Source organism: Perissodus microlepis, chromosome 23 (genome assembly GCF_051167445.1).
Source record: "Perissodus microlepis isolate ML-2025 ecotype Zambia chromosome 23, ASM5116744v1, whole genome shotgun sequence".
NCBI classification, from domain to species: domain Eukaryota; kingdom Metazoa; phylum Chordata; class Actinopteri; order Cichliformes; family Cichlidae; genus Perissodus; species Perissodus microlepis.
Window position 1 is genome coordinate 22337250 of NC_140482.1, and position 26690 is coordinate 22363939.

The following is a 26690-nucleotide window of genomic DNA, read 5'->3' on the forward strand; positions in this document are numbered from 1 at the left end:
AATTATATTTAATACATTAAATTACCAATAAAATGTACACCTTAGAATTCTAAAACTATTGTATTACACAGAAAATAGAAACATTTGAAATGTGAGTTACAGTGCTTCCTGTTGCAAAACACAGTGAAAATGTTTTCACAGTTGACAAAGCTAACTGTTAGGCAGGCACACTCCCAATTTCAGAAAGACCTTCATTGAAGAGGTAACAGTATCTGTGTCCACGAAAGCTATAATTTGACGCCTCTTTTCTAAGTGGGTGAGAGACACGCCATATGGGTCCATTTAATCTTGCACGTAAACTTTAAATGTGCTTCTGTATTTAAATCTGTCTATTTTGAAAAAATGGCTCCTATATTTTAGAAGGTCACGGTCTGCCCTTTAGGCGTGTTCAGCTTATCTTAAGGTTGCAACCCTTGAACACCACGGCACAGCTGGGAATCTGTGTCATTTTGTATAGTCAGTAATTTACATAGAAAACTGTATCATCTGTATAAAAATTACATTCAATATGAACAAATTGACCAATATTCTATTGCTATGCCAACAAATCAAGTTTGAACTCTACTTAAATGAATCATGACTAGAGAGAACATGCTGGATAACTAAATTATTTTTGTTTTGTAAGAAAAAAACCAATACATGTTGGAACAGAAGTATTGTACATATGACATGTTGACAGTATACAGTATCAAATGATATGCTAACTATGTTTTAATTGAGATATAGGTATGTTGGCAAATGGGACACTTCAATCAACCTGTCTGCTAATCCTGAATGTACTAACAATGTGTGTAATCTCCATCCCAGCTGGATGGATACGGCAATAACAGTTTGTGTAGCACGTTGTCTATTTATAATAAGCTATTGGACGCAGGTGTTTAAATGGCATTTTAATTGTTTCCAAGGCTGTGATGTAGCAATGAGACACTCAAGTGAACACTTAAGAGAATACAGCTCAGAGCCAGGTGCTACGTGTGGATGTATGCGTGTCCACGTGCAACACAGCATGAGTAATGCCTCTGGCACTTTCGTGAAAAAGGACAGCACCTGTTACTTGAGGGAATACAAAGCATGCACAGGCACAGGTTTGAGTCAGAGTGTGTGAGTAAGAGAGACTGAAAGACTCTGACAAAGTCAAAAGCTTTTTTTTTTCTTGCTTCAATATGTTCAAATATTTCTTTGAGTTGATTTGGCTTCATCTACATATTAAAAATAGTAGTAGTGATGGCATGGCATTGTCCTTTTGCAGCAGAAGGAATGGCATGTTATACTTGTTAACTGGTGTAAGAAGCAAGCTGTAAGCTATTTGTGTTAGCCAAGGCTTGGTGACTCAACCAATCTAATTTGAGGCCCACTGCAGCTATTTATCGACACTATAAGAAAGCAATTTGTTCTATGCAGCTGGAGAGCTGCTTGTTTGTGTCATTCATAATAATGGTCACTGGATTAAATATCACACTGGAACTCTGCTCCCTAACATTGACGGTTCTACGATAGGCACCAGGCTGGCATGATATATCTTTTGACTGTTGACATAGTTGAACATTAAATGTATTACTATGTCGGTATTTCATAAGCAAAGTCAAATCTAGGACATGTTATCTTTAGTCCTTTGGCCAGTGCTGAGACTTAAGTAGCTTCTGATAAGTTTGGCTATTCATATTTCTAAATCTTGCAAACATAAAAAATCCATATATTCTTGTATTAATGCCCTTCTCTCAGGCAGTAATGACATCATTATACTACAGGGAGTGCAGAATTATTAGGCAAGTTGTATTTTTGAGGAATAATTTTATTATTGAACAACAACCATGTTCTCAATGAACCCAAAAAACTCATTAATATCAAAGCTGAATGTTTTTGGAAGTAGTTTTTAGTTTGTTTTTAGTTTTAGCTATTTTAGGGGGATATCTGTGTGTGCAGGTGACTATTACTGTGCATAATTATTAGGCAACTTAACAAAAAACAAATATATACCCATTTCAATGATTTATTTTTACCAGTGAAACCAATATAACATCTCCACATTCACAAATATACATTTCTGACATTCAAAGACAAAACAAAAACAAATCAGCGACCAATATAGCCACCTTTCTTTGCAAGGACACTCAAAAGCCTGCCATCCATGGATTCTGTCAGTGTTTTGATCTGTTCACCATCAACATTGCGTGCAGCAGCAACCACAGCCTCCCAGACACTGTTCAGAGAGGTGTACTGTTTTCCCTCCTTGTAAATCTCACATTTGATGATGGACCACAGGTTCTCAATGGGGTCCAGATCAGGTGAACAAGGTGGCCATGTCATTAGTTTTTCTTCTTTTATACCCTTTCTTGCCAGCCACGCTGTGGAGTACTTGGACGCGTGTGATGGAGCATTGTCCTGCATGAAAATCATGTTTTTCTTGAAGGATGCAGACTTCTTCCTGTACCACTGCTTGAAGAAGGTGTCTTCCAGAAACTGGCAGTAGGACTGGGAGTTGAGCTTGACTCCATCCTCAACCCGAAAAGGCCCCACAAGCTCATCTTTGATGATACCAGCCCAAACCAGTACTCCACCTCCACCTTGCTGGCGTCTGAGTCGGACTGGAGCTCTCTGCCCTTTACCAATCCAGCCACGGGCCCGTCCATCTGGCCCATCAAGACTCACTCTCATTTCATCAGTCCATAAAACCTTAGAAAAATCAGTCTTGAGATATTTCTTGGCCCAGTTTTGACCTTTCAGCTTGTGTGTCTTGTTCAGTGGTGGTCGTCTTTCAGCCTTTCTTACCTTGGCCATGTCTCTGAGTATTGCACACCTTGTGCTTTTGGGCACTCCAGTGATGTTGCAGCTCTGAAATATGGCCAAACTGGTGGCAAGTGGCATCTTGGCAGCTGCACGCTTGACTTTTCTCAGTTCATGGGCAGTTATTTTGCGCCTTGGTTTTTCCACACGCTTCTTGCGACCCTGTTGACTATTTTGAATGAAACGCTTGATTGTTCGATGATCATGCTTCAGAAGCTTTGCAATTTTGAGACTGCTGCATCCCTCTGCAAGATATCTCACTATTTTTGACTTTTCTGAGCCTGTCAAGTCCTTCTTTTGACCCATTTTGCCAAAGGAAAGGAATTTGCCTAATAATTATGCACACCTGATATAGGGTGTTGATGTCATTAGACCACACCCCTTCTCATTACAGAGATGCATATCACCTAATATGCTTAATTGGTAGTAGGCTTTCGAGCCTATACAGCTTGGAGTAAGACAACATGCATGAAGAGGATGATGTGGACAAAATACTCATTTGCCTAATAATTCTGCACTCCCTGTATAATGGTCTTATAATATTACACAATTGCTGGACTTTTCTGATGATAGAAGCTCTGACATCCCGAAATTGATAGCTGACTGCCTAAAACATGTGACACGTTTTCAGCCAATGCATGAAATCCTATTATTCTGTCAGACGTTGCTTGCATCTTGGAGAAATGTGTGAGGAGTGCTCTGGATCCTGTGCCTTCCCATACTGGCCAGGAGATGGCAGGTCAGATTGTCTGAAAACTTTCATTCTTGCAAGACAGTAGTGAAAACAGTAAATTTTCTATATGACAGATTCCCAAAAACATCTCAGGTTTAGCAGAAATTGGATATTCTGAAACAGAAACAATGATCATTGCCTGGCTGAAGGGAACTCTGGCAGGCTGGTTATTTGCAGCATGCTCATCCCTTGATATTCCACATGAAGGTCAAGCTCTTTTAACACTAGTCTACCCCTCTTCCTTTACGCTACATCTGGAGCAGATGTGCATACCACTTAATGTTTGTCTCCCAATGTATGCACATACCAGCATGAGTCTGGGACGAGTGTAAAAATGTAGTGAAAGTCTCTAATTGTTTGGTTCTGTTCTTTTCAATGTGACATCTAAACAAGTTAAAAACAAAAAATACCAAAAATAAAAATACCCCAAACCATCTTTAAAAAGATAAAATTCACTACAGAAACAATCACCCTGTGAGTCAGAGACTGGTTTCACTTTTGTAATTTTATCCCACTGGCTCATTTAACATCTGTTAGTTGGCGAGACCAAATTAGGTATTTGTGGGTCTGTTAGATTTTTTTGATCCACTGGAAGCTGATACTACACTGTTACCCAGATGCTGCTGCTCTGTGCGTTTTTAGTTTGTCCTATCTGAGCCATAACATGGCAAATGGCAGTGTTTGTTCCGATGATTTACAATCACTATGGGGTTAAATTGCAGCTGGAAAAGTGCCATCGTGGCTTAGTCAAAGTCTAAAAGAGCATGTTTTATCAACCAGAACAAAGGCATTTCCTATTCTGTTAAAGGTCAGAAGGAGGAAAAGACCGAGAGCTCAGCTGGTGGGAAATATGCACAACCGATCTCTGAAAAGTCTTATGGTTCTAATATAATTAATAGAGTTTATGGGATTCTTTTAAACAATAGAACCTCCCACTTATTAAGGATTTAAAGTTTAGGATGTGGGGGGAGTGAGTGAGATGCACAGTAAAGGGATCCCCCTAATGGCATTACCAGGCAGACAGATGGTGCAGGAGTTGTAGTTTTTTTTTTCCAGGCACATGGGTGGAGGTAGAGGTGGTGACAGCGGTGGAGTTCCTCCCCCGCTGCCGGGAACGCTCAGTGATCATCCCAGAGTGCCAACTCACCCCTTGCGGGTGTTTCAGTGGTACAGCCCCACCTCGCTCCAGAAGAGCACATGTCGGGTGACATGAATCAGAGAGGACAGGGGGAGTGAGAGAAGAAGCTCAGAGGCAGAAGGTTTAGTCACTGAGAGACTTCGGAAGGACTTCCAAATTGTAGATTGAAATGGAATCACTGTTTTGAAAAGGAAATATTTAATCTTTCCTGATTTTTTTACTTAATCATCACAGAAAAAGAATTGGAAGTTTGATCTACAGGTAAGGATGTTTACATGAGTTTGATTTAAAATATAAATATGGGTTTTAGAACTTGAAGAAACTTAATATAACATGAATATTTAAAGTGTATATATTGCTGGGAAGAACAAAAAGATTCATTATTTTGGCTTAAATCTTTATGCGTAAGGCTTTGGAGTAATTCCGCAAGTCCAAACAAAATGTAACTGTAAACCTGGAATTATGCTCTCATAATGTGCCAACACTAAAAGCAACCACAGGAACAAACTGTGATTATGGCTTCGTCCCCTGCCCTCTCATTCTTGTTGCTACTGTGGCCGTGAGCTGTTGTTGACATGGGTTTGGAAATAGCTGAGGTCTGAGTGATTCACCATCTGTCCCCAGGGGTCGCTCAATTTGGAACACCCTACATATGAGCCATGCTTCTGTATATGTTGTGTATCACTTTGCATATGCACACTAGATACTGAAAGCCACTGCTGTCGCATGACTTTCCTTCTTGTAAATATGTTGGTAGTACCACAGAATGATTTGTTGCTGGTGTAAAACTATATTTTTAAATAGTTTATCTTAACTTTTTAAAATACAGTTTAAAATACAATTAGACTGTGTATTTATTATATGGATAAAATATTGGAGCATATGGCATAAGACCTATCCTTTGGTGTTCATGTAAGGGGTGAACGGGAAGAAAACCTCCAAGTGATATCTCTGTAGTAGCCAGGGGGTGCTTGAAAAGATTAGTTCGGTTAATGTGAAAGTAAACTTGTGTTTGCAAATAGTATGGCTAAACAGTAGAAATTGTCAGCCGAATATAACAATAGCTAGCTAAAAATCTCAATTTAATAATTCAATTGTCTTAGCGGAGTGTTACGCTCAGTAAGTATCGATGTACCTATGGATGCAACTTCCCTGTTGGCAACACATTTTTGGAAGACTACAAGCACAACAACCAGCTGATCTGAGCAGAGTCGGGCCGAGCATAGACAAGTAATACACAATAAAGCAGGTTTATTTTTAAACTGTATTGTTGTATTATATTGCTTGGTGTGTGTTATGGAAATCTGTATCTGTTTTGTATATCTGATAGGAAAAAATATCACCTGATTTTTAAATCACAAAATATAGGTATTGGTAAAGCTCTAGCTATCAGTTAATTAAAGTTTGTTTATTACGAAGAAATTATGATGCATTTTAGCTAACAGTGTAAAGTTTGAGCTGAATAGTTGAAACTGTTTTAACACCCAACCAGACCAACCATAGCCAGACCAAAGGAATTTAGTTTACTTGTTTGGTTCAGATGAAATATTACCTTGTCTGATTTGCTATAAATGATAAACACCACAAAATAAATGATAATAATATGTCCAAGCGGCATGGTTTGCACATTCTTGTAAAGTGTTAGGTGGCTACTTTTATTCATAGCATTGCACAATATGTACGCAATTACTCTGGTTTTGTTTTGCAAGCATGATTCAGCAGCAAGAAATCAACCTAAAGACGACAGCTCCTCTCATAGTCCAACTCTGGGGTTTCAAACTGGCATGACTCCTTTTCCCTTTGGCTGACACAGACCAGTTGTTTCGGTGTGTTGTGCAGAACCCACCCATGTTAACGTCAGACCATGTGGGCCTACACTGACGCAACGTGACAGGGGCTTTAAGATCTGAAAATTGGCTATTAATAGAGCTGCAGGGGTTGTGTTGCTGGTGGCTGGGCAGCATGCTGCAGCTGAGAATCAAACGAGTTGAGTGCAGAGGGGGGTCACTATGTTTGTGGTGTCAGGGATCCTGTCCCATACAAAAAAATGACTTGATGATTGGGGCCCATTAACCTTAACGTAAACAGTTTTTTTCTAAACACAAAATTATTTAAATGAAAGTATTTTTTTTAACTGTGTTAATTCCATTTCATGAACTTTAGAGTTGAGAGCTGTTTCATAATTTTAGTATATTGTTTACTTTATTATGTACTCTTTCTCTCTTTCAGATGTTGTTCATACCCAGGGCCCACTTGATGGAAGTCTTTATGCCCAAATCCGGAAAAAAGACTCCCTGGAGGGAGTTGTCACTGTCAATGGCCTCCCAGTCCGTGAAAACCCCTTGACTAACGAGAACCCATTGCAGCACACCAACCATCCCCTGCAAACTACTGACCACACCCTTCCTGTGGCAGGCCACACTTCCCTCCCTGCTGTCGACCATACCCTGTCTGTGAGCAGTGACTCAGGCAATTCTACCGCATCGATCAAGACTGATCGCACAGATGAGCAAAGCCAGTCTGTGCAGAGTGCTGTGAGCCACAACAATCCAACAGCAACTCACCCACCACTCAGTCCGCAAGAAAAAAGAGAGCTCGACCAACTTCTGAGTGGCCTTGAGGCACCAACTAAGCGGCAAGCCTACCTGCCTACATCTACCTGTCCAGGAGGAGGAGTACGACACTTAGTTCCTGCACAGGTGCATGTCAACGGGAGCCACACCAGGTTAGTGGGCGCTCCTTCAACAGAGGAACGTGAGACAGATATTCTCGACGACGAGCTGCCTAATAGTCAAGAGGGCAACAGTGTGGACAGTTTGGGCACCATCTCATCCCTTGAGGGCCAAGCAACACCAGCTGACTTGTACTACCAATCACAGACTCCTGTCAGTGGCCAGAACGACGAGCCATACCTTGATAGAAGCGAGATGCCGGTGCATGGAGTACGAACTCCTACAGCGATGCAAGAGAGATCCGTGGACTCACCATCGCCACAGGGGGGTTACAACAATTATCAAAATGGAGGAGGGATGTATCGTTCACAGTCCTTTGGGAACCCACCTGCCAGCAGCCCTGAGACCACCCCAAAACTTATGCCCAGGGCCCCTGAGAGGAGCACCAGTAGCCGGGATGCTGTACAACGAGGTCTCAGTGCCTGGCATCAGCATAGCCTACCAGACGATCCATTTGGTCCTCCTCTTCAGTCAACTCATAGCTTGCCCCACTTTCCCACCTCAGCTTCACAGCGTGACATTGAGCAGTCAATCGAGGCACTAAATATGCTGATGCTTGACCTAGACCCAATCAACTCTCACATGTCTAAGTCCCACAGTGCGCCCCCTGGGGAGAACAGCCTCAATTCATCCCAGGTGCCATTCTCCCAGACCCTGGCCAGGCCATCATACCAAGCAGACTCTGCTATCCATGGCTACAACAGCTCTGGATCAATTGGCGACGGCATTCATCAGCCCCATCGCTCATCTGGGAGAGTCAGCCAGAGCCCAGTTATGGAGTCTCCAGTGCATTCTCCCCAGAGGCCCAATGCTGGCTACCAACACCAAAATATCACCCCAACACACACTCCTGAGCCCTACATCCATACTCGCCATGCACCCCTTCATTACACCACTGATTCTAATTTCAATCAGCAGACCCCAGTGAAGCCCATGAACTCCCACCCAAGCAGTGGCACTTCACACTCCCCAGAACTGCAGGGCTCGTCTCCGTATCCAGGCTATAGTGCCTCATCTTCACCCCTTCCCACTGTAACTCCACAGCCCAAGGACACATCTTCTTCATCGTTGCCCAGAGAACAAGATGCAGAGGAGGAGACGCTAAACTTGGAAGGCCTGGTAGCACACCGTATTGCAGGTAAGGCTTCAAGATATTGTCTGGAGTTAGTGTATGAATAAGGAAGGGACAGAGTGGGTGGTACTGGACTTGTAACTGTTGCAGGATATTATGCTGTTATTTGTTTTTTTTGTGCATAAATTAATTCATTTACAGTTGATTATCTATTATGTCTATTATGGATTAGCTTCAAAGTTTCCAAGTTTTTTAAGGTTTAAAAAAGAATATGTGAAATAGTTTTTTGCTATTCTTGTTTTCAAGGAAAAGATTGCACAAACACACATATGTCAGCATTTGTGGGTTGTTGGACTGATGGTGGCATGTTGTAGCCCCTAAAGGGGACTCAAAGAGCAGGTTAATACAGTCATTAGCGATGCTCTGTTTTGGAGGTTCAGGGAACATTATGGATGATTTTCCTGAAACTAATGAGCAAATAAATAAGCATAAAGATGTAAAGCAGATTTGTAGCATATGATATAGCCTAAAACACTTTTGATATTCTGAAAATGATATTCAACAAAACTTATATATCCAAAATGGCTAACAGAATTTACGCATTATCTTGAAGTCTCTGTATTCTTAAGAACCAAGTAGAATGCAAGCGGTGCAGTTTCTATAACCGATCCATTACAGGGTGTTGTATTAAAGGAATAAGCCTTACTCATAAAGTTAGCTTCTCTGACTCAGAGAGCTGTGCAGAGCTGCTGAGAGTGGAAATGAGGTGAGAGTAAGAATAGCCAGGCATTCAGAGATCCCAGCTTCCATGCATTGTCGGCATGCGCGATTTTCTTTGAAATGATTTGGAAGCTCTAAAGTGCCTCCCAGTGGAACAAAAATGTAAGTTCCTTTTTTAGCTAGGGGCTTGCGTGTCATCTCATTTGGAGAGTACTTTTATTTATCCATTTCTGCTCTGATTTTTCTTTTCCTTTTCCATTCAACCCATCTCTTCACTGTATGGAAACCCTACCCTCCACTGCTTCTTCCTCTGCACTCACTCTCCTCCTCCTCCTCTACCTTCACCTGCTGCCTCCCTTCCACCACTTGACATCCCTCCCCGGAAACAGAGTACAACGCTCGTATTCGGGGCATCAGTGAAAGCATGACACCACAACAATCTGACCGCCATCGCTCCTATTCCTTCTCTGGTTTGTCCACTTTACCCCACCTTTAAATTCTGTCTTTGTTTCATTTTATTTGTCTTGCATTTCTAGAAACTTTCTCTGCTTCCTCATCATTTTCCCAATTATTTGTCCTTTCCCACTGCTTTCTTATTACTTGCAGCCACGTTTTTAAACATTGAGAATCTTTCTCACTGGCTCTGCCTCTCTTAAAGAGGGAATGATGCTGCCATTTTATATTGATAGGATGCTTTCTCTTTAGCTGATACATCTTTGAACAAATATCCCGGGACTACACAAGCAACATAAAAAGATGTTAAAAAAAGGCATAATGATTTGATGATTCCTCATACTCAAATATTTTGGGGGATACAGGAGTTCGTTCCAGAGGGATGACCCCAGAAGTGACACAGGAGACGGGCAGGCGTCGGACCACGAGTGAGGGACAGTACCAGAGCGGCCATGATAGTACAACAGCAGTGCATTCACCAGACTTTTCCAACAATCTTGCTCTCAACCCAGGAGGAAGACCCAGAGAGGTACAGCACTTGATTTTATGGTTAAGCCACGAGCACATGATTTTGTCACTAATTTTGTCCCCACTGAAAATCATGATAAATCCTAGAGGCTGACTGTTGTAGGATTTTCAAGAGCAATACCAGCATCAGCTGATTTAAAAATCTGAAACTCTAATATGTAAATATGTATTCTTTTAGACAAGGAAAATAAACCCTTTACTTGATATTTGTTATGTGTAGTTATTCATTTACCCTCTGCCTGACTCTGCACTGGTCAGCAGGCTGTGCACTGCCCAAAGGGAAGTTGCAGAGTGCCCTCTGGTGGACAACCTATCCAATGTCAACACATGTTACATAGTTGACAGATGTCTCTGCTCTCTCTCCTATTTGCTTTTTAAATTCTATTGTGCCATTAGAAATGTTGCTTCTGATAGATCCGCAAGTAGCTATTATTAGCCGATAAGTTCATATTTGCACTGAAGTAGTTTCATTTTATGCACGAAGGCGCTATAGCGACATATAACGACATGTTTTTAATTGGGGTGGTGCAGGAGGAAGCAAACAGTCATACTTCATGCCCACCTTTGGGCCTATCCTGGTATTATGGAAGAGAGTCCTAAACAATTTCCCCTTCAGCATGAGGTGAGCTACAGTAAAACATCGAGCTCTCGACTGTTTATTGTTCATAAAAGTTCTGACTTCAGACCTACCCCAACCAAGCAACAAACTAGCAGTGACTGCTGATTTGGATTTTAACTTTCTGTTCTGTTTCTCTTATCCGCTGAAAAATGTGCTTGAACTTCAAACTCTGCTTGCTCTGAGTGAGACAGAGAAACTTACGCATGCTTTTATATCAAGCAGAGCTGACTGATGTGATGTTCTGCTATCTCATCAACCCAAAACTTTTGTAAAGTACCCACAGCTGACTGCGAACGCTGCAGAGGAGGAATAACACAGTACACTGATGTTCCTGCACTTTCCATATTTTAATTTCTTTTACTTGTTTTTAAATATCTTCGTGGTCTTGCTCTGTTGTATGTGTCCCATATGCTCACGGTGTAGGAACTTGTACAACCCCTCAGGCACTCCGGTGCATGTCTGCCAGTCAATCTAAAGTTCTGGGCAAAAACCATTAAAGAGAGGCAGGTTTTAGCTTTCATGTCTTTTTGATTGATCCATTATAGTTTGATTTTTCTCTTTTTTTAAAATTATTTTTAGCTTATTAATTACTTTGTCATGATATTGTGTCTTGACTCTAATCAAGTCAAGCTGCGTTGATTTTTCTGTAGACTAATTATACTTTTCTTTTATACTTCCTGACATACCTCCATATCTGTGTGCCTTGATCATCTCTTTCAGGGTCCAATGCACAGCTACCGAGAGACGTTTCAGGACAATGAAACAGACAGGTTTGCCAGCAGTTCCACCTTTGGAGGTGGTGGAGGTGAGAATTTATTCCATATTCCATATTCTCCATCCCCTAGTCATAGCCACAACACACATAAGCTCACTCTGCCTAAGACATTAGATAGAAATTGTTGATCTGAATCTAAATTACATTTGTTTCTTAATTAAAAAATGCACAAGGAAAACACTGAATTGTGAACAGAGGCTGAAGTTTAAATTAAGTAATTTCGTTTTCATTATACAGGGAGTGCAGAATTATTAGGCAAATGAGTATTTTGTCCACATCATCCTCTTCATGCATGTTGTCTTACTCCAAGCTGTATAGGCTCGAAAGCCTACTACCAATTAAGCATATTAGGTGATGTGCATCTCTGTAATGAGAAGGGGTGTGGTCTAATGACATCAACACCCTATATCAGGTGTGCATAATTATTAGGCAACGTCCTTTCCTTTGGCAAAATGGGTCAAAAGAAGGACTTGACAGGCTCAGAAAAGTCAAAAATAGTGAGATATCTTGCAGAGGGATGCAGCAGTCTCAAAATTGCAAAGCTTCTGAAGCGTGATCATCGAACAATCAGGCGTTTCATTCAAAATAGTCAACAGGGTCGCAAGAAGCGTGTGGAAAAACCAAGGCGCAAAATAACTGCCCATGAACTGAGAAAAGTCAAGCGTGCAGCTGCCAAGATGCCACTTGCCACCAGTTTGGCCATATTTCAGAGCTGCAACATCACTGGAGTGCCCAAAAGCACAAGGTGTGCAATACTCAGAGACATGGCCAAGGTAAGAAAGGCTGAAAGACGACCACCACTGAACAAGACACACAAGCTGAAAGGTCAAGACTGGGCCAAGAAATATCTCAAGACTGATTTTTCTAAGGTTTTATGGACTGATGAAATGAGAGTGAGTCTTGATGGGCCAGATGGATGGGCCCGTGGCTGGATTGGTAAAGGGCAGAGAGCTCCAGTCCGACTCAGACGCCAGCAAGGTGGAGGTGGAGTACTGGTTTGGGCTGGTATCATCAAAGATGAGCTTGTGGGGCCTTTTCGGGTTGAGGATGGAGTCAAGCTCAACTCCCAGTCCTACTGCCAGTTTCTGGAAGACACCTTCTTCAAGCAGTGGTACAGGAAGAAGTCTGCATCCTTCAAGAAAAACATGATTTTCATGCAGGACAATGCTCCATCACACGCGTCCAAGTACTCCACAGCGTGGCTGGCAAGAAAGGGTATAAAAGAAGAAAAACTAATGACATGGCCTCCTTGTTCACCTGATCTGAACCCCATTGAGAACCTGTGGTCCATCATCAAATGTGAGATTTACAAGGAGGGAAAACAGTACACCTCTCTGAACAGTGTCTGGGAGGCTGTGGTTGCTGCTGCACGCAATGTTGATGGTGAACAGATCAAAACACTGACAGAATCCATGGATGGCAGGCTTTTGAGTGTCCTTGCAAAGAAAGGTGGCTATATTGGTCGCTGATTTGCTTTTGTTTTGTTTTTGAATGTCAGAAATGTATATTTGTGAATGTGGAGATGTTATATTGGTTTCACTGGTAAAAATAAATCATTGAAATGGGTATATATTTGTTTTTTGTTAAGTTGCCTAATAATTATGCACAGTAATAGTCACCTGCACACACAGATATCCCCCTAAAATAGCTAAAACTAAAAACAAACTAAAAACTACTTCCACAAACATTCAGCTTTGATATTAATGAGTTTTTTGGGTTCATTGAGAACATGGTTGTTGTTCAATAATAAAATTATTCCTCAAAAATATAACTTGCCTAATAATTCTGCACTCCCTGTATATAAATGAAACAAATACACAGCAAAGAACAAACTCCAAATAAAATGGAAGAAAAAAAAAGATAAACAACCAAACTACAGTAAATAAAGGCTTTAAATGATTTTGCAATGGAAACAGCTCAGTAGCAAATAAAACTGAGTCTCTTCTCACAGTCATGAGCCCTCCAACTACTCAGACGCCCTCCTGTCTTCTGTAAGGCTGCACACTTCATCTTAGCCTGCGGACACAATGGTTTTCCCCCTTCATCCCAGGCTTCATGGTCCATCTCCTGCCCATCCACCCAGAGCCAGTCCTTAGATAAGAAGCGCAAACCAATCCAGACATGTTTAGTGGTGTGATATTTATTCAGCTCTTTCTGAATGAGCAGCATCTCAGTTTCTGATGCCACACTGGCCAGGTCATCATGGTGCTCCCTGCAGTACTCCAGAGCTTCCTCCCAACTCTTTTCCTCTTCCACCACTACTGCACTGTAGCAGAAGACAGGGTTGATCTTGTCTGCATGTGCATCACGCCATTTTGTGTTATCAAAAAGTCCATAGTCTTCATTGGGTCGGTTTTCAGGTTGACCCTGTTTCCAGCAAAGCTCAGTCACCTCTCCACCTCCTGACCACAGCCACTTGTTTTTGTCTGAGAGATTCCTCAGCAGTCCAAACCAGATGTAGTCATTGAGATTGTGACAGAGCTCCTGAAACTTGAGGTTATCCCGTTCATTACTGACCGGGGCCAAGTCTGTGTATTTCTGCTGACAGTAACTTAAAGCTTTATCCCAAGGCATTTTCTCCTCAATGTAAACATACTTGCTAGAAGTTACAGAAAAGCTCAGGAGGAGCAGGGTCCAGATGAAGACCTGATCCATCATTGTTTTGTTTCAAAGAGTGTTGCGAGCTGTGAATACCCAAAGTGTTATGCACTGTCAAAGCTATGAGATGTTTGACAGAAATTATTTGCATAGGCGGGCTCTGTCATTCGCTCAACCCATCAGTATCGTCGAGGGAGATGAGAGAACAAAGTTTCAAGGAAAGAAACAGACTATAAAAGTCTTTCTTAAACACTCATTATTATGTCTGTTCTGTGCACTCCTCGTCCAACATTGGTCTTCTAGGAATGTAATTTTGGACTCCATGTTTTTAATTAAATTCAACAGCTATTTGATTTCTTTAAATTTCTGTCATCAATGCACTTCAAATATATCAAAGAAAGACATAGACATGAAGCCTGAGGCTATTGGGAAAGAGCAACTAATAAGGGTTGCGTGACTTCACAGCCGACAAACAAATCAAAAGAAGGATTTTCCATGTTGTTAGTGATTTCTTTCCAATGCAAATGTAGAGGTCAAGAGAAGAAACTCAGTGAGGGCTGAAAGAAACAATCTTTATTACTTCTGCTTTTTATCTTTCTATCTTTCCATCCTTTTGCTTTTTGTCATTTTATTCTTTGGCCATGTTGGTGAAATTAAATATAAAGTAATGTGGACTTAGGCGTATTTTATAATCTTTGAAAAACTCTCCAGGTTAGGGATAACATAGGATATATTTGAGCTATTAACATTAAATTATAATCCTTTCAACAACACTGAAAAAGAGATGCCGTTTTATCCGTCCTTTTCACTGCCTCCATCAAACCAGGTGTGTTTTTGTAGTCAAAACAATCAAACTTACAAGTCATCTCACCAACCACCGCCCCCAAAATATATGTATTCAATTCAGTTATAGCACTGACCTCCATGTTCAGACAGTCTGTGTGATACTGATATTTGGGAACCCCAGACTTGTCCTCTCTCCTGTCATTAGTCCTGAACTCACAAGTGTTCTAATAAGAAGGTGTTCTTTTGCACAAACATTCATATTTGCCCACCTTTACCCTGCCACTTCCTTTGAATTAATCAATTAAGCATGTTACAAGGTGCTTGCTGGCCTCTTATTTGGGAAACATTGGAAAATATGTGTGGTGATTTCTGTCTCACACCTACTCACCTTGCATTGTCACAGCTTCATCTTTACATTTTTACCTCTCCATTTTACCTCGTCATTGTTTGTGTAGCAGAATGCTCTGGTGTGGTGATGCTCATGCTAAATGTGTGCAAATTTATTTCCATAACACATTCACATTTCTTTTCATATTTACATCGAGGTTAGCATAAATACAAATTCCAAAGAAGCAAATAATTTGACATATACACGTGATAAAGATTTCCAAAGTTTACACATGAATAGAAATATAAATACAAATATGGAAAGATAGCTTTTAATTTAGTAGCACATTTCATTACATGCGAATTTAAAGTGTATGACACAGAAGATAAAAATACAAAAACCTGTGTAGGTTTGCAGTGCCTTAAGGCAGTGACAGCAAAGTCTGTTTTAGAACATATGCACAGATATAACTTCTGTCAGTCAGCAGTCACCACAGTAACTGAAATCACCCTCAGCACACTTCTAATTCAATGACAGCCTTCACCTTCAGCCAGGGGTGTCAAACTCAAATACACAGTGGGCCAAAATTCTAAACTGGAACAATGTCGCGGACTAACATTAATATTTATTGGAAAAAAAAATCTTCCTCCAGATTTAAGAATGAATCTCTTCTTATGGACTCAAACAAGTTTTGCAGAAAAACTGAATATGGAACAAACAAAGCTTAATACTAAACAATATATATATATTAGCTGTATAATACCAGTAGGCCAGCTCTAATAATAATTTGGTATGGCTTTGCGGGCCAAATGTAATTAGGCTGCGGGCCAAAGTTTGACACCTATGAGCCTTCAAGTGTTACATATTCGTACATGTAAATCCACCATCTGATGAATTTCCATGTTGCATCATACTTTTGCAAAAGGGAAAACCTCTGTGCTTTCATTCCTTGTATTAGTCAGGGTACATTATTACATATTCTCATATGTCATCACTAATGAGAAAGTTTTGCAAATACAATATTTTTAAGAATCTTTTGAATCTCTTTCTTTCTCGTAGCTCGCTCTCCTCCAGATTTGAGCAAGACTCCTGTGTCACCGCTGGGATTGAAGCCTCATCAGCAGGGTGGAGCAGGTCAGTTTACCGGCATCAAATATATTTGTCTTCATTTAGAACTGACAGTATACATACTACAGATGATGTGTACAAAATGATATTCAGTTCATGCTACAACATTCAGGTTTTCAGTATTTGCATACAAAGAATTTGAATCTCCCAAATCATAATTAGATTTGACTAAAAGCACTTTAGCCATCGAGTGATAATTATACAGAAGCGTACAGTGCACAGAATCCCTGCACTATGTCATACTGTAGCTGACTGAGTAGAAGGTTGCTTTAATACTTTGCTGCCCTCTAGTGTGTAGAATTGTTCCTGCAAATGCTTCGACGCTAACAGTTCTTGCTCTGAGCTCAAGTGCATCTCTCTTCTCTCCTCCTCTTCCACACACCCTCTCTTCTTCTGTTGGTGTCTGCTTCTTTTATCTTCTTGTGGTCAGACTTTCATTCTAATACTGGAGAACAAGGTAAGCTTACTTTTTGTGGCACCTCCAAACCCGTATTTGATATTTCTGTGCTCAACTATACATGGATTTGTCTTTGTTTTATGATGATTGATGTTTGATTAATTTCCTGTTTCTGTCAGTTTCGCCTTTTCCAAGCTTCTGATGCCTGTTAACTGATTTGTCTTGTTTCGTTCAGGGCATCCAACTGTTGCGTGATGCACCAAAAACCGATCTGACCGTACACATGTATGTGTGTGTCTGTTTTAACACGCAGATAATCGAGGTTTTGGCGACTCCAGGGTACAACCCTTGAATGCTCCTCTCTCCTCCAGCAGTCCCATCCACAGCACTGATGGGTGAGTCTTCTGTCACTTAATTTTCTTCGATAAAAATTTAAGCCTGTACATGTTTTTTATACATGTTAAGCAAATGTTACTTTTCTTTTTTTTCATACTCATATCCAGGATGTCATTTATGGAGTATGATGCTGAAAGTTTCTGAAGAACCCTTGTGATTGAGGTTAAAATAAAGTGATTTCGCAACTGGAGCATGAAAATCCCAAATTTTAAATTAAAATAAAAGTTTCCGGTTCTAATACATTGACACACATCGGGACATACTGCTGTGAAAGTACTTCATTTCATGCATATAGATAGCTTGGAGACCCAAATTAGATATTCAGGTTAACTGAGCAAGCACTTGGCGACAGTGGGGAGGAAGAACACCCTTTTAAAAGGAAGAGAGCTTTGACAGAACCAGGCTCAGGGAGGGGCCAGCCAAGTTATAGAGTGTGTGAGGACACAGAGGAAAGAAATGAGAGTATAGAGACATGAGGACAGATAGATCGATAGAAAAGAGAAGAAAAAAATTAATAACATGCTGTAGATGCATATAAACACACTGTGTTTGAAGAGAGGTGAGTGAAAAAGAAGTGCTTAGTGCATCATGGGGAGTCCTAGCATCTACTTCTAAATACTCTAGGAACCACAAGTAAACCAGCAGTCTGAGTGCTCTGTTAGCATAATAACATAACGAAAAGTATTTAAGACATGACAGAGCCTGAATATTCAAGACTTAGCTGGTAAGGATTTACACTGAGAAATTCCACATCACTTCCTGTGTACTATGTCTTTCATTAGAGAACAATCACCAGTCACATTTCATGTGGCCTGTATATGATGTATCGCAGCATTATCTCAGCAGTGATAGAAATAAAACCAGTACCTCAAACTGAATTTCTGTTATTACTGCACCCACCTGCAGTACCATCACAGCTCACTAGGGGGCTCCAGCTCACACTTTGGGAATCAATGGACTAAAGCAATCGTGTCATCATTCAGTATGATGCTGTAGAGAAGTGAAAGTGATGCTGAGAATAGATTAGCAGCCAAACATCCAGGAAAGCAAGCATATAAGTGATTACAGATCTTTCTCGTTGAACTTACTTAGCATCATCATTACATTGGCGAGCAGTTGAACAAAAGTTCAATAGCCTTATTAATTTAGTATCAAAGACTGAGCACAGATGAAGTCACTCTGTTTTCTATCTATATTTAATCCACATAAACAGCTAAATAGAGTCAAAATTGCAGATTCAATTCAAAATGGCAATCAGTATATAATAAATAATAACTATCCACACAGATACAGACAAAAATGAATGCATATTCAATGCCACTATTTAACAAAAACCCAAACCCCACCCCTGAAACTGATACAATATGTCCATGTTTAGGATCATTTCAGAGGGCGACGAACCAACCAAAAGACCTAATAATGCTTTTAAAATAATAATAATAACATTATACAGTGAGGTAATTTTCATTGAGGTTACTTAGATATGAGTTGCCGATGTGATCCACAAGATGTATTTTACGAACTGGAATAAGTGCTGAAATGTCAACATCAAGTCAGCTTGAGCAGCCTTATCACATTTAATGTTCGGTGTAAGGATCAGGTACAAAAATACAATAACATACCTTTTCTCACTTTTATGATTGTAGAAGAAGAACTAGTTCTTCAGATGGCGTCCTGCACAGCCCCGCCTCTATTCACCCCCACAGACCTGCTTCCCCAGACGGATCTCAAGTCAACATTATGGGCGTCCACACAGTCCCCGGCAGCCCTAACACCCTCCACCGCACAGTGGCCACCAACACTCCTCCGAGCCCTGCACTTCAGAGACGCCTGGGTCAAGCCAGCCCCTTGCTGGGCAGGCACCCACCTCCATCTGGTGTTCCTTCAAGTCCTCTGATTGGCCGAAACCCTAAAACAGCAGCTGCCGGTGTGCCACCTAGCCCTCTGATGGGGCGCCGCACGGCAACAAGTGGACACAGTACCCCTGATGAGCTGGGCGCTGCCTCTCGCCAGGGGGGCATCCATCAGTCCGCCACACCTGCTTTCCCAGTCTCCCCACAGCTGCCAGAAAAGCGCCACATGTCCAGTGGAGATGCAGACAGAATGGAGAACAAGAACCTGATGCCAACACCGATCAGTGTTAGCAGCACGCCTAACCTGTCTGGGACACACACTCTCCCAGACGTCTCCAAGTCTATATACGGTAAAAGGGAACTTTTTTTTAAAAATACCTTTCATGAACCTCATGGGCTAAATATCACTGATTTTCTTCACCTAATTTCATTCAAACAGACGGTTATCCTGACATCAAGATGAATGTCAAGTTTGTCCAGGACACCTCCAAGTACTGGTACAAGCCAGACATCTCCAGAGAGCAAGGTGAGAGTCAGGAACTTCAACCAACTTCATCTGCTCATCCTCTCATCATTGCTTTTCTTTTCATTCTCCTCATCTTCTTCTTTTAGCCATCAGTTTGCTGAAGGACAGAGAGCCTGGGGCTTTCGTCATAAGGGACAGCCACTCTTTCAGAGGGGCCTATGGTCTGGCCATGAAGGTGGCCTGCCCACCACCAACTGTCCAGCAGAACAAAAAAGGTAAAGGCTTCCCGCACTCTGCTCTTGGCTTGCTTGTGAAACATCTGCCTTCTCCAACAGCTGGATCAGCTGAGTATGTCTTTCTTTTAGTTGGTGACATGACTAACGAGCTGGTGCGGCACTTCCTGATTGAGACGAACCCCAAAGGTGTTCGCCTGAAGGGCTGTCCCAATGAACCCTATTTTGGTGAGTTTCTGCTGGTGTTTTTTTTTTGTTTGCAACATCAAAATCACAGGTTGAAATTTAATTTAATATCAGACTGATCCAGTCTGACAGAGAGACCATTGCTTTCTGTTTGTAGGCTGTCTTTCTGCTTTGGTGTACCAACACTCAATGACCCCACTGGCTTTGCCATGCAAACTGATGATCCCCACCAAAGGTAACTCTTGTTTTTTTAACTCTACTTTCTTAGTTTCTTTAACATTTTATGGAACGGGAATCCACTCAGACTTTTAGTACAAACCAAATTATTGATAGGTACTTCCATGTTTTTGATACAAATGTCAATTTTTTTTTACACTTTACAATTTATTTGCTGCAAGTAATTGTATTCAGATGCAAAAATATAACATCTACTCTATTCGGTCTGTCCAGACCCAAATGAAGAGGCACTAGAACTCACCACACCAACTGATCCAGTTGTTGAACTTCTTAAGCAGGGAGCGGGTAAGTGTCACTGAAGTCTAGCAGAAGAAAAAAGGGATAAATTATGATTCTACAAAAACTAACTCTTTGTGAAAAGTAGAGATGCACCAATTGCAATTTTCTTGGCCTGTTCCAATTTCCAATTTTTTAGTTATTTTTTTTAAGTGTGATGTGCCAATACCAATTTTTTTGAATTCTGGTTTCTTTCTTAAAACTAAAAATGACAACAAAATCACATTTTCTTCAATGCAATATTCTAAATTATATAGCAATAATAGAAATTTTTAAACTTCCAAAATTTTCCCCCAAAACTACAGTAAGTTACCGGGTATTGTCTCACAGAAGTAACTGAAAATAACCTACTGGAAAGAGATGCAGATAATTAAAATGACTTCCTGTATATCTAGTTTTACCTGACATATTTCAGCTTACCAAATAAAACCAGTTGCAAGAGATTCATACAACAAAACAGTTACATTTTCCGATATGTTTATAAATTCAACAGCCAACATGAAATCAACCCCTTTTCCTTTTCACTTCTGTCATAAATGTTTTTTCGTAACTGCTTTTATTCCGCGGGCATACTGAGGTTCATACTGAGGCTGCTAGCATATGGCTTGCGCCGGACTCTGGATAGCTTTAGCTTTAGCCACTTTGCTTTTGTTTGCTTCCCTAAAATATCCATATTCAACTGGATGATGGTGATTTTATGTGGGATTAGATTTGTTGCTACAAATGTTGCAGTGCCGCTTCCCATGTGGTTTACTTTAAAATTTGTCACTTTACTCACAATGAGGAGTTTAACATCCAGCATTTGGATGTCAGCGTGTGCTGTTCTTTTGCAGATATGTTGCGCATGCATGACAAAGACCAGCTTATAATCAGATATATGTGAAACTGTTTGGCCAGTCACCAGTTGTGGCACAGACTAATGGAATCAGGCCTGTTCTGGTCCCTGAATGGACAATTTGTGCATTTCAAGAAAAAGAAAAAAACTTTTTTTTTTTTTTTTTTTAGAAACATCAGATCACTTGCTTACACAACCTTGTCATCCTTACTTTACAGTCCAGAAGGTTCCTGAGGAAGCCCATGGTAAATACTGGTTTGCACTGCTCTGCTTCATCATGAATTTTTACTGAATATGAGTGTGCTCTTTCCCAGAGGGTTTCAGTCACTGTTAACAAATTTAAATAAAAATAAAACTCAGAAAAAACTTGAAATTCATGCATGTTATGTAAAGATATGCATTGCATGATAACTTGTGTCATAACATTATTCACTGTATGCATTTTTAATTATCCTCACTACAGCTTCCATCACTTTAAGACAAACTGCATGCACACTGTTTTGTTTTGTTTTTTTGTAGGATCTTCTCTTATGTAGCAGTGTTTTTCCATTGTTTACCTCTAGCGTGCAATGTTCTCTACATCAACTCTGTGGACATGGAATCGCTCACTGGGCCTCAGGCAATTGCCAAGGCAATTAGTCAGACGCTGTCAACCAACCCGCTGCCCGCTGCCACCACCGTCCACTTTAAAGTGTCCACACAGGGCATCACACTCACCGACAGTCAGAGAAAGTGAGTAAGCACGTTCAGGAGTAACTCTAATATTAACAATGGTCTTACATAATGAGTGAAAGAGAATAAAGAATAAAATTTTTAGTATGATAGTCCCTAACGAAAAGAAATGTTTACTGCAAAAGTAATTTTGCACCCTCTAGTGGTAGCCAGTAAACCAGTAATCACATGACAGCATTTTTCAGCAAACACCAAGAGATACCCTGTGCAATGTTTCACATCCAAGCACGGTCTTTTAATGTAATGTTATTTTATATTCATTCATTCATTCATTCATTTTTACTGCAGGCTTTTCTTTAGAAGACATTATCCAATAAACACGGTAACCTACTGTGACATTGATCCCCAGGACAGAAAGTAAGACTTTCCTTTAATGTACTAAACCTCATATATATATATATATATATATGTATATATATATATATATATGTGTGTGTGTGTATATATATATATATATATATATATATATGTATATATATATATATATATATATATGTATATATATATATATATATATATATATATATATATATATATATATATATAAAGTACACATAATATACAATTAGTAATTGTAATTACTTAATTCAAAATCATATTTTTTATTGTATTTTGTATTTGAATTTTTTTTTTTCTTTAGATGGGGCAAAGAAGGAGGCGGCTCAGTGAGGTAAGTTTGCATGCTTTAAAGATAAATGTGTATAAAGAGTTATTTGTGTACTGAACGTCATAAACAACTGAATTTATTTCACTAACCACTTAAAAAATATTGTTTGGTTTCCTTACAGTACAGTATTTAACCTTATCTGTCAAAAAGGTTGAGACACATCAAACTTTAAATTTAACAGAAATTTTTAAGACAAACTCAACATATCCAAGGGTGAAACTGAGAAATTTGATTGTTTACTGAAAAATAGATGACATCATTGGTTTAATGCAATCAAAATGTCTCAGAAAAGCATCGGCTCTTCTTTTAACACACCTAGCAAGCATTTAGCAACTGAGGATATCAACTGCCAAAGTTTTAAAAGCAAAACGTTTTTTGATGCTTGCTCCAGCATGAATGTGAAGTTGTTCAAGGTCACCTTAATTATATTTGGACCTGTTGATAGACGCTGTCACTGAAACACACTGGAATATTTTTGTTATGAAAGGCATTCATGTTTGTTTGTTTTTAACTCTGGCACAGTACTTTTGGATTTGGCATTGTCTTGCTTGCTTATCAACAAACCAGTTGTAACAAGTAGACTGTCAAACTGCTTGCTGACTAATGACTTGTGATAACAGAGTTATTTGCCTTTCTTTAAGTATAATATATGTTTTTCTTGCTTTCAGGCTTTTTGGATTTGTGGCAAGGAAACAAGGAAGCACAACAGACAATGTCAGCCACCTGTTTGCTGAGCTGGACCCAGATCAGCCCGCCTCCGCCATCGTCGGCTTTGTCTCTAAAATGATGAAGCGATGAAACCCTTAACGTTCAAATGGCAGTGGCTGTTTTGCAATCTTCCCTCATTGTTGGTGTCCTCTTTGCCAGGGCTGGATGGAGTCCTTTCTTTCTGTTTTATGTTGGGTTTTTGTTTTCCTTCTCTGTTTTTTCCTCTCTGCCTTGCTGGTTTGTTTTGATCTAATTGAAGTAGTCTCTGTTTGAAGGCTTTGGTGTGGATCGAAACTGGAGCTAGAGGATGTGTGATGCAGAGCTATGCATGTGACAAACATGGAAGCCATTGGAGGGAGAAGATTTATCGACAGGGTAACCTGTGCTAGGAGAACTTAGCTAAAGACTAAAAGAAAAATGCAAAGTCTAGTCAGGGAACATATAAGGAAGTGGATGTTTCAGGGTTTTCTGTTGTTCTTGTCGATTGATTTACCAAAGGTAGCTGCAATACAAGTGCGAGAATGATGTAGCTGTTAAGCCATTATTATTTCCTCCTTTTAAAAGATGAAACATTGAAAAAAAAGAAATCTGTTTTCTTGAACTCATCTTCAGGAGTAAAAAAAAAATGTTGGCCTTGATGGCTTTTAGCAAAACTGTCTGAAGACATTATGCATGTTAGCTTGATCTTTAAGCTTGACTCTTCTACCTTCCACAAAAGTCATTGTGAAATCCTTAGAGTGGCCATTTCCAGGTCTGTTATGTGTCGGAAAGGGCTCTGCAGTGAAACGACTGATCTAAACTGCACATAACAGACCAGACTTAACAAAAAAAAAGAAAAGGGGAGGGAAAAAAAGGACAATAAAACAATGCCACGCTAAGGTCACCGAACTTTGTGTCAGTGCAGCCACTTTTGCATCACCTCAGCATCCAGTCCGAGCCTGATTTCTCTCTCTAAAAACACAAAAAAACCTTTCTTCTTGGATTATCCACCTGATATCGGCAAGCTCGCAATTGCATGCCAGACAGAGAGATTGTTTTATCTAGAAGGTTCAGGCCAAGACTCTTTCCTCCCAGAGTCACACAGACTTCGTCATCACCAACTGCTTGCAGTAGTGGACCTGTTGATAGACGCTGCCACTGAAACACACTGGAAATCACCAGGGACTGGCCCAATGACCTGGACCTATGCACTGTTCTTTATGCATGTTGTTGTCCCAAAATGCACCCCCCCCCCCCCCCCCCCATAGTGACATCCAACATCACTGAAATCATTCTATGCCATGTGCTTAAAACTAAAAACCTTTAGACGAGTACACTGACGTCGTATGACTTGTCAAAGACTGCATGAAATAGAAACTTTTTTTGTACTCTTCTCAGAGTCCTACAAAACAAACAAAAAAAGGAAGTAGAACAACCCACTGTTGAAGTAGTCACATGATGGTGAGATGCTATGTTTTTACCTTTGTTTTCATTTAGTTTTCAGTCCATTTGGGCCAGGGTTACCTTTCGCTGTATCAAGGACAGTTTTATGTTCCACGGTGTTGTCAAAATTTACATCTGGATACCATTTAGTGTTAAAAACAAAGAAAAAAAACACATGAGAAGTTTCCACACTGTGCGCAATGCCTGCTTGTTGAACACACGCTCAACCATTCACAATAAGCTAAGGAAAAAAAAATTGATATTGATATAAATGTACATAGATACTACTTTGAAAGGTGACATAGCGAAAAAAAGTATTTATTTTTGTTGCTTTGGTCCCTCATGATTACTCATATATACATATATTGTACAGTCTAGATAAAGAAGATTACCTAATGGGGTGAGAAAAAAAAAGATATATACTTATTTTGGCTAATGATTTCAAAGTCTGGCGATTTTGAAATGCGTTTGAATATATGGTGTACATTACTTTGTACATGTATATGTTTGTTTTCACCTTGTCATGTATTACTCTTTTTTTCTGCCTCTGTTCTTTTTTCTTCTTCTTCCCAAACGAGGTGGGGCGCGAAGGAGACAGGTCTGAAATGTGTAGACAGAAATATCTGAGTGTCCTTCCTTACATTTGGAAGGCAAACATATTAAAGCTGTTACATTTAAATGTGTGAGAAAAAAAGGAGGAGGCCAACCTCGAATGCAATATGAAAACAGCTTTTATGCATCCGTGACAGTTACAGTTATAATTTTGCCAAAGATTCATACGTCTATGCTAACTTGCTGCATGCTGCTTCTCAGTTTCCATTTTTTTGTGTTTCATTCATTTTTCAGTCTAGCTCAACTTGAGCAGCCAGGTTATTATGGGATGTTCAATATTAAATAATTGCAAGACAGCAAGACATTGAGATGTCTTGCAATGACAGAAGTATTTTGGGGGTGGGCAGGCGTTTGTTGTCTCCAAAATGTATTTGCTTAAGATTGAAAAGTCCCACTGTGCCCATCTCAAAGAATAACAACGAAGTTCTGTTCAATTACCAAAACATTAAATTTCAAATAGACGACAGTGCTGGAGGTAGATAAAGTCAGACATGTCTCATCGTGATGCTAAAGCTCTGCACTTGCAGCCTTGTCAGACCTCCAAAGGTGTCCCCCCCCACCCTTTGAGAGTCATTGATTTATTTATTCTTATTTATTCTTTCATTTCCTTACAAATTTCCATGTTTCATTGTCACAGCTTTGCAGTTTTTACAGCGTTAATGATTTTAGGAATGTACGGTGGCGCTTTATTGAAAGCAAAGAGGTACAGTGCACTTAAATCAATGTCATTTGAAAAGAAAAACTGAAGAATTAAATGTTGAAATACAATTTAAAAAAATCTAAACTATATTGTACCTGTTGGCTTTGAGTCAAGAGTTACCTTGTTGTTTCATTGAAATTAAAAAAAAAGATTCTGTGACCCCTTGTACAGATGAGACTTGTATGTTGTATGAATGTTCTACTATGGATGTGCAAAAGGGTCTCAGATTTTGTTTACGCTTATCATTTACATTATGCTGTCATGGCTTACCTGTTCCTGAGGAAAAAAATGAAATAAAAACATTAAAGCAATACAGATACATTACGTTAAAGGCATGTGGGTGTTTTTTTTTTTACTGCGCTTTTTTTAATACATGGGTTCAGACACTGACTTCTTAGTCTGACCCTCACCCAGAACCAGTTTGATTAGAGAGACCCTGGCATGGAAAAATTACCTGGAAGGATCATCTGGGCTGATTTGACATTCATGAAGGCCAAGCTTGGAGCCTCATTTGATATCGCTTAGTGGGAATGTATCTTAAATGCATGGGGCTTGGCTCGGCCTTAACAAACCGTA

The 26690-nt window shown here is 40.0% G+C and overlaps 2 protein-coding genes across 7 annotated transcripts in view; one reads left to right on the forward strand and one right to left on the reverse strand.

Annotated features, from left to right (window-relative positions):
- LOC146361404 (tensin-1-like) overlaps positions 1 to 26438 on the forward strand; it is a 121638-nt gene extending 95200 nt beyond the window's left edge. For 4 of the 6 annotated variants that reach the window (XM_084921924.1, XM_084921923.1, XM_084921926.1 and 1 more), the window contains 17 exons: positions 6885 to 8525; positions 9998 to 10161; positions 11500 to 11584; positions 16326 to 16400; positions 16825 to 16851; positions 17105 to 17186; positions 18834 to 19390; positions 19480 to 19566; positions 19653 to 19781; positions 19872 to 19967; positions 20083 to 20160; positions 20376 to 20447; positions 21444 to 21518; positions 21837 to 22005; positions 22294 to 22362; positions 22646 to 22675; positions 23341 to 26438. In XM_084921924.1, coding sequence (XP_084778050.1) covers positions 6885 to 8525; positions 9998 to 10161; positions 11500 to 11584; positions 16326 to 16400; positions 16825 to 16851; positions 17105 to 17186; positions 18834 to 19390; positions 19480 to 19566; positions 19653 to 19781; positions 19872 to 19967; positions 20083 to 20160; positions 20376 to 20447; positions 21444 to 21518; positions 21837 to 22005; positions 22294 to 22362; positions 22646 to 22675; positions 23341 to 23470 — 3566 coding nt within the window. In that variant the 3' untranslated portion in view covers positions 23471 to 26438. The remainder of the gene's footprint in view (positions 1 to 6884; positions 8526 to 9997; positions 10162 to 11499; positions 11585 to 16325; positions 16401 to 16824; positions 16852 to 17104; positions 17187 to 18833; positions 19391 to 19479; positions 19567 to 19652; positions 19782 to 19871; positions 19968 to 20082; positions 20161 to 20375; positions 20448 to 21443; positions 21519 to 21836; positions 22006 to 22293; positions 22363 to 22645; positions 22676 to 23340) is intronic. The other 2 variants (XM_084921928.1, XM_084921927.1) reach the window with 1 other exon arrangement.
- Positions 13472 to 14291, reverse strand: LOC146361405 (macrophage mannose receptor 1-like). The gene has a single exon (XM_084921929.1). It carries the CDS (start codon positions 14210 to 14212, stop codon positions 13472 to 13474), a length of 741 nt encoding a protein of 246 aa, XP_084778055.1. The 5' UTR covers positions 14213 to 14291.
- Positions 26439 to 26690: the final 252 nt, after the last annotated feature.